An 8,676-nucleotide genomic window follows, 5' to 3' on the forward strand; every position below is an offset into this window, starting at 1 on the left:
CACAAAAACAGAGGAACTCCTATGTTCTTTAGATCTATTAAATTTTAAGGGAAATTAATCCTCCAACATTCTCAGTGGAAAAGAACCATTAAATAACATTGATTAATACAGGTAACGAAAAAAACAGAATAGTATTTTTATTTAGTTTAACACATCGGGTGGTACATATTAAATAGAATGTTAAGGTAAAATGGAATCATGTTGAAAACATCTTTTTGATATCAAAATTTTGATTTCGTTGTAAATCCTAATTCCAGACATTGAGAGCAATTAAAAGAGAGCACTTAACCACATTTTCCAATCTTGTATCTTAGTGGTTAGTAATTACTTCCTGATCTTCACTATACCTTCTTATGACCTTTGTCCTATTTTCTTTCCTCTTTTGCTGTTTAATCCTAACATTTCATTTCCCCTTCTCTCCCCGACCTCTCATGCTACCTTTCCTATGTGGCAGAACATCAACCACTACTAAATTAACACAAAACCATTCTAAGACAATAGTTAAAAAATGACAAGAGTTCTGGATTAGTGGCTAGCTCAGCAATTTTCTAGTTAAAATAATTACAACTGCAAAAATAAAATTATATGCACACACATGGTCTGCTTACTTCTTAAAACTTTAGTATCCCTCCACCAAAAAATAAACACACAGAAGAGAGAAAAAAGAGAAAAAAAAAAGCAGTACTTCTTAGGGCTTACTGACTATAAGAAAATTAATACTTGTATCATCTTTGTTTAGCTTAAATGATTTCTTTGATGTAGTTTATGACCCTGGATTTTTTAAATGTTCTGAGTCAACAAACCATGTGTCATAGGTTATTTATAATACCATTACTGACACCACATTTGTATAGCCTTGCAAAATAGAAGAGCAAGCACTCTCATCCCCATTTACAGAGAAATGGAGACACAGCTAATAAGTGGCAGATTTCGGAAGACCATTGGTTTTTAGAAGCCTACTCTGCAAACGTCTGGTTTAAGTAAATATATAAGGCAATTCTGCTCCATTAAGAAATGGGGAATTGCTACAATCTCTCACCAAAGGTTGATTAGTATTGCAAAAGGATTAAAATTTGTTGACAAGTTGGTGCCATTGATTTTCTCTCTTTAGGAGTAACAGCAGTGTTCAGCACAGAGAGTATCCAATAAATGGTGTTAACTCATTTTGTATAAGAAGATCCAGTTTTTTATAAGAAGATCCAGTCTGTCCAAAAGCTAACTCCTCTCCTAGAGCTATCCCCTACTACCCAACTCAGCATCTCTATACCAAAGACTGCTTAAGACCAAGAGGATACTTCACCCTACCACAAACCTCTCTTTGGAAGGAATGACTGTGTATGTGTGCTAGCAGGAAGGTTTGATTGATTAGAATAAACCATGTTTCCTACTTACCATACTATGATGAGAAAATGTGTTCCCTGAAGCAGGCTGTGATATGGCACTCTGCTTCGAGTTACTGAACACCAGAGGCTGGGCCAGAGAAGGAGCCTGAGATGGATCCAGATTAGATGAATCATTCTCCATTGAAGATGGTGTCTTCCCCAACAGAACAGCAAGATCAATTCTAGTGGCAAAGGGAAGGGATCTTGATGAATAATCACTGAATGTTCCAGCATTCCCCAACACCTGACTTAGATTACAGTTAGATCAAAATGAAGCCACTTACTGGTGGTACTTCTCTAAGTGGGCTCAGAAACAAAAAGCCCCAAAATGCTTAATTTACCAAAATAACTAATACATAAGGGCCACTACAGCATCCAGCTGAATTCCATAATGTTGCTAACAATGATTGTTTAAATTTTTTATTTTAGCGAAGTTATTAATTTAATGAAATATCAAATGCTAGTTTTAATATGGAAGTTCAATAATTGGGCCAAAATTTACAAACACTTACCCATGATTTTAACACTAAATACTTGTCATTACCAATTTTTAATATAGAATCATTATACCAGGACTCTGGTATCTTTAAAAATGGCTTTAGAATAGGGAGGGTTTTAAAGATTTTTTACCCTCAACTTTGAAAAAATTTCAAGTTACCTGTAGGATAATAAAATATGTATTTGGGCTTTACCTTGTTCATCGCACAGAGCTCCTAAAACACTTAGAACTTCCTAAGTGATAGTGTCCTTTGTTATTCAAAACAAGCTTCTTTCAACCATACCAGAGTTTATGCAAATGAGGTGACCCAGGGTAGAGAGGGTCTCTAGATAGCGTCAGGATGGGGGCTGGCCACAGAGAGCCCTGGAACTTTCAGGCCCTTCCAACCCCACCCAACACCAGGGGAGGTGAGGTAGTTATTAAGTTCAATGGCCAATGATTTCATCAATCAAGTCTAGTTAATGGGACTTCAATTCAAATTCTTGAACAATGAGATCTGGAGAGCTTCAGGATACCTGAAAGGGACATGGAAGATCTGTGTGCCCACCCACCCATACCGTGCCCTATGCATTTCTTCCATTTGGCTGTTCCTGAGTTGTGCTTTTACAATAAACCAGTAATAGTAAGTACCCCCCCCGCCCCGAGTTCTGAGTCACTGTAGTAAATTATCAAACGTGACAAGGGGGTCATGGGAATTTCTAAATTTATAGTTGGTTGGCAGACTTCTGAAGTGGGGGTAGTCTTATGGAACTGAACCCTCAACTTGTGGGGTCTGTGCTAACTCTGGGTGGTGTCAGAACTGAATTGCTGAACACGCAGTTGGTATTAGAGAATTGCAGAACAACATGTTTTGGTGTCAGAAAAAAACACACATTACCTCTGATAATGACATCCTTAACACTCTATTCCTATCACACTTCTTCTTTAGGGCCTTCTGAGTCAAGAGCTATCATGCCCAGGTCTAGAAATAATCCAAAAGGCTTTCAGGGGATTAAAAATAAAGAAGAGAGTATCTCCTATCATTGACCCCTAGAGGTTCAAGTTCTAAAAAGTTCATTAGCTGGATCCTGCTGATCCAAGGGTGAAAAAAGGATCACTATACTCAGTGGAACAGGCAGACAAAGACCATTATTATAAAGCAAGAGAAGAAGCTACAGAGCAGTTCTGCAGAATTCAGAAATAAATGAAAACATTTTCCATTTTCAGCTATTCTTTCCCTGACTTACTTCAAAACAGGTTATATAGTCAATGCTGGTGATGTGACAGGCTGATTTATGTAATTAAAGTGCTATTTTGGGGGAGAATCAACTTTAAAATTATAACATATGACTTCCTTCCATTCAGTAGATTAACTAGTACCAACTCTTATAAATCTCTCAATCAATACAAGAGGAACCTAATGTTGACTTGGTTATTATTACCAACACCACAGGAGTTTATGAAAGCCAGTGCCACTCTTCCTTACAGATCTCTTTGGAAAAAGGTACTGAATTTTACCACACACTTGCCTCTGACCAGCAGTGATTGTCACATTCTCCGCAGGCAGAGGCACTGAAGACACATTAGAGGCAGTGAAGATCTTGGTCTCGGAAAGCTGGAAAACAGAGGGATTAGTCACTCCTGGTGTCAGGAGGCTACAGTTGGAAACTTGGAGGGGAATTCAACATCAAGTAAAAGGGAAAACCCTATGAAGAGAAAACTATCTACCCTGAGGACTCCTGAATGGATTGACCTTCAAGCCCCTTCGATATATATGCTCAATGGTAGTATCTAAAGAGAAGGTAGAACCAAGGAACCCAATAAAATAATAGTGGAGTCACATCATCATATGCACACTGAACTTTCAGGAAGGTTAATATACATGCTAGACATAAAAAGAGAGAAAGAAAATCCCTTTATATTTTCCCATTACAGTTCCCAACTCCCACCTCTACACAAACCACATTTATCTTCCACTACTCTCTCCCCACTCAAAAAGGAAGATTATAGCTAAGATGAAGAAAAAAGAAAAGTGAATTTTTGGCTTTTGAATAGTAAGGGCCCAAGTACTGGTGAGCTATGGTTTTTTCAGGGTTAATTTTAACTATATGCAATTTTTGCCTTAATACTGACTTTATTACACCTAGTCTTTCACTACTAAGGTAACAAAATTAGGTAAGCAATTGTAAGGAGTAACTTTTTCTACCACTCAAAAGTTGATTTGGGCTTTGTTCTGTTTTCGTTTTACTTCTTAAAATCTCCTCTCTGAAAACCAAGGAATCAACCCCTCTCCAATATATCATTCTCTGAAAGTTGCTTAAGCAACTCTGCTTTGACAAGCCAAATCTCAGAAACTAGCAGAATTTGCCCATATTCACAAGGTAGTCTAGCACAGTTAAAACAGAAAATAATCACCCTCTGATGTTGGTGCATCTGAAATTTTAAAAACCCAGGACTGGCAACCAATTTTTTTTGTTGTTTTTTGAGACAGAGTCTCACGCCGTTGCCTGGGATAGAGGGCCGTGGCATCAGGCTAGCTCACAGCAACCTCAAACTCCTGGGCTCAAGCCATCCTCTTGCCTCAGCCTCCCAGGTAGCTGGGACTACAGGCACGCACCACCGTGCCCGGCTAATTTTTTCTATTTTTAGTTGTTTGGCTAATTTCTATTTATAGTAGAGACAGGGTCTCGCTCTTGCTCAGGCTGGTCTTGAACTCCTGAGCTCAAGCAATCCACCCGCCTCGGCCTCTCAGAGTGCTAGGATTACAGGCATGAGCCACCGCGCCCGGCCTGCAACCAAACAATTTTGACGTGTCATTTCCTCTTACCACAAAAGCTGTCTTGCCTGACTACATGTAAGTATAGGAAAGTGGATTTTACAATGTCAAAATAAGAATTTATCCATAATCACTGAAAACTGTAATTCATGGCAAAAACTTGACTGTAATCAGGAATCAGCAAAATTCTTTTACTCAGGTAATACTAAAGTCAATTCACAGAGCTCATTTATATGCCATCCATCTATGAGGTTTTCAAATTGAGTCAAACTGGCAGATAGCCAATTCTACACATACTCATCTCAATTACAACTACAAAGATGGGCTTCAGGTAAACACAAGGCTTCCAGAGCCAAACCTGATTGTAATCTTGAGGATCTCATACCATAATGCTCACTTTGTATATCCATTGCCAATCAATTACAGTATCTTATACCAAATACTTAAACACAAATCATATAATGGAATGGTTCCAAGTAGAGTCAACAGCAGCTGTGCCACCAGCAGCTGTGACTAAAGCACTACCTGCCTAACTCCATTTCTGGTGCCCTACCCAACCACCATCTCTTCCTGGGATAAATCCGACAATCAGATATTGGACTTACACAAGTGCACTTGCCCTTTCCATAGTGTGGTTCCACAGAGTCCTGTTCATGCCCAGTCTCCTTCATATAACATATGTGAAATGTTCTGGCTCAGAACACTATTTTGGATGTAAAAGTTTTGGGTCAGAATCTTAAGGGTGAATTTTGAGGGGTAGAAACATACCCATTTTCTATCCCTAAACACCACTTAGGGATAGAAGGCACTAGTGAGGAATGATCTGGGAATACCTACATCTTCATTCCAATCTTCAGTTCCCCACTCCTCTGTTGCAGTCCTCCATGCACCTGGAAATAATGGAAAAACAGGGAAGTAATTCTAAGTGCCAGTACAAAGCCATGTGCAGAAAACATTAACGTACTAACATTTTTGGCCGCCAAAAGTTTGACCAGAATTTAGTAATCAGAAGGAATTCTTGGGCTTCAGAGGTAGGGAAAAGACTCTTTAGAAAGGAATACCTCAGAGTACCAGGGTTTTAATAAGATTATGATTTCAAAGCTACTTTCAGTTTTTATTACATGGCAGGGCAGGGAGGGACCAGACACCAACCCAATGCTCTAGGCAGTATCTTTAAGGCCCTCAGCTCTCTGAGTTACTGATCAATTCTGTGAAATGGCAGCAGCCAATTTAAACCAGAACACAGAAACTATACCTACTGATCGATTGTAAGACAAAAAAGACTGCAGGCAGTCTGAAGAGAGATAGTAGAAGTGATAAAGGAACACAAACGGCTGCCACACGATAGTCAAAGAGCAGTGGGTGGGTCTGAAACCCAAACTGAGAGTAATGAGAACTATCTAATAAACTGAATCAAAAATGCACACTCTGCAGAAGTTTATAGATCTTACTGGTTTAGATTAACTATAAGGAAAGTCCCTAGGGACCTGTTCTTTTCAAACGACTATGGATAAGACTGAAAAATCAAGAATGAATGACAGTTACTGTCCTAATCCTGCTCATAAAGAACATGAAATCTGACTTGCCAAGGTCATGACACAGACAATGGGGGTGTACCCTCTCCTCAAGTTGGTAACACCAAAGTTGGGATAAAGTTTCTATGGAGAGGTCCATAAGCCATCAAATCCCCTTCCACATTCTCTTTATTTGCTACATGTATACATATATTCTCAGAAACAGAAAATGCCCTTTCTTAAGGAATTTTGGTGAGAATTTCCGAGAACCAGGACTCTTTCCTTCAACCAAAGAACATAGTAAGAAACAAGAACTCATCTGTGGAAAGGACAAGAACACCCCTTACTGTCTTCTCTGGACCAATAGTGTATATTGAGTAACTTTTGAAGCTTTCTCTCCAAATGGAAAAAGCTTACAAGAATGAAAGTCTGGCACTCAGATTTCATTGTCACTGAAGAGAAATACTGTAACACTTAACAAACCCATCTGAGATTCTTCTAAACATTTAATAATTTTCTGTAGGAAAATGTATTCATTGTAATGACTTTCCAAGAAAATGTTAAAACTGTACCCGGGAAATCCCAAACCACATAATAACGACAATGTTTTCCAAAGTCTCATCTCAGTATAAACAAGTTACAAACCACATTCTTCTCTCCCTCTCTGTTGATACCACAATTTCGTCTCATCGACTTCCATCTTACCCTGCTTAAATGCAACCTAGGATAAGTTAGCACTTACAAGCAATCCTAGAGTTAAAAGTGACGTGAGACATTATCTAATCTAGGTTCTCAAGAATTTTTTTTTTGCACTCTGGTGACGTCAACTGGGATGGAAAGGAAGAATGTAGATAGCTACTTGATGTGTTTCTATACAGGCTGGATAGTTATCGCTGAGAAAGAGAGCTATGTTGAGGAAGCTTTAAGGAACAGTAAGATAGAAATGCTCTGAACAACAAATTAGGGTTTCCATTACATAAGCAGAAAGCAGTCAATGTAAATGTCAAACATTCATTAAATGAACAAACTTTTTAGAAAGAAAAGTGGATATAGAAAATGAGAGAAAAAGGCAAAAAGAGAAAAAGCAGAAAGAAAAATGACATATCCACAGATATTTCAGTTTATAAAAAGCTACAAAACTATCCGGGGCAGTTAGGCACCTGGATGTATCATACCAGGAGCAGTTTCAAATTTTCAGGGATAATTTGACCCCTCAACCCCAATGAAATCAAGTCCTGAAACAAAAAAGAAAGAAAAGAAAAAACCACCAATGAAACTTTGCTTGTGAAGGAGAATGCTGGCCCCCAATACATAATTCCCACTGTACCTGTGGATATTTTAAGAGTAGGTTTGGATTTATTTTTAAATTAAAAGGGGAATTTTAAGTTCACTATCATGAAAACACAAAACGAAAAAATATTCCTACCATGAAAATTAGCAACGGAAATTCATGAAGCTATATCCAACATTTCACACTAATAAGATGACAGCAGCACCACATTCAGCTACAAATCAGAAATCAGATTTCTGGCCGGACGCGGTGGCTCACGCCTATAATCCTAGCACTATGGGAGCCTGAGGCGGAGGATCGTTTGAGCTCAAGAGTTTGAGAGCAGCCTAAGCAAGAGCGAGACCCTGTCTCCACTAAAAAAAAAAATAGAAAGAAATTAGCTGAAAAACTAAAAATATACATATAAAAAATTAGGCAGGCATGGTGGCACATGCCTGTAGTCCCAGCTACTCGGGAGGCTGAGTCAAGAGGATCGCTTGAGCCCAGGAGTTTGAGGTTGCTGTGAGCTAGGCTGATGCCATGGCACTCACTCTAGCCCAGGCAAAAGAATGAGACTCTGTCTCAAAAAAAAAAAAATCTAACATCCTGAGACTATTTAAAAGAAATACATCACCATTTTTTTCAAAAATATTTTGAGTAGCACCTTTAGAGTAAGTGGTCTCTTGAGGTGATTGCTTTAAAGAAGTCATACTTGTGTGGATTTTAAATTATTATATGCTTTGCTTCAAAGTTAGTAGAATTTATCATGCTTATCCTCCATATTTATGTAACAGATATAAAACAATACCTTCCCCTTACATAAATAAAAGCATAAAGAAAAACAGTGATACCTGTAATCTCAGCTACTCCCAAGTAGGAGGGAGGCTGAGGCAAGGAGTATTGCCTGAACCCAGGAGTTTGGGACTAGCTTGGGCAACACAGTGAGATTTCATCTCAAAAAGTAACAAACAGCAAGGGCCAGGCATGTTGGCTCACATCTGTAATCACAGCACTTTTGGAGGCTGAGGCAGGAGGATGGCTTGAGGCTAGGAGTTTGAGACCAGCTACGACAACATAGGGATCCCTGTCTCTACAAAAAAATTTAAAAATTAGCCAGGCATGGTGATGTGCACCTGTAGTCCTAGCTGCTCAGGAGGCTGAGGTGGGAGGATTGCTTGATTCCAGGAGTTCAAGGTTACAGTGAGCTTTGATCTTGCCACTGCACTCCAACCCAGGAAACAGAGCGAGACTCTCTC

General features: G+C 38.9%; 1 protein-coding gene across 8 annotated transcripts in view; it reads right to left on the bottom strand.

Annotated features, from left to right (window-relative positions):
* The window catches only part of UBAP2L (ubiquitin associated protein 2-like), a 44,179-nt gene that overhangs the window by 20,173 nt on the left and 15,330 nt on the right, over positions 1–8,676 (bottom strand). For all 8 annotated transcript variants that reach the window (XM_012658573.1, XM_012658570.1, XM_012658572.1 and 5 more), the window contains exons 9-11: positions 5,474–5,526; positions 3,390–3,475; positions 1,393–1,564 (exon numbers count right to left, since the gene is read on the bottom strand). In XM_012658573.1, coding sequence (XP_012514027.1) covers positions 1,393–1,564; positions 3,390–3,475; positions 5,474–5,526 — 311 coding nt within the window. The remainder of the gene's footprint in view (positions 1–1,392; positions 1,565–3,389; positions 3,476–5,473; positions 5,527–8,676) is intronic.

Source organism: Propithecus coquereli, unplaced genomic scaffold (genome assembly GCF_000956105.1).
Source record: "Propithecus coquereli isolate 6110/MARCELLA unplaced genomic scaffold, Pcoq_1.0 Scaffold59, whole genome shotgun sequence".
Taxonomy (NCBI): Eukaryota; Metazoa; Chordata; class Mammalia; order Primates; family Indriidae; genus Propithecus; species Propithecus coquereli.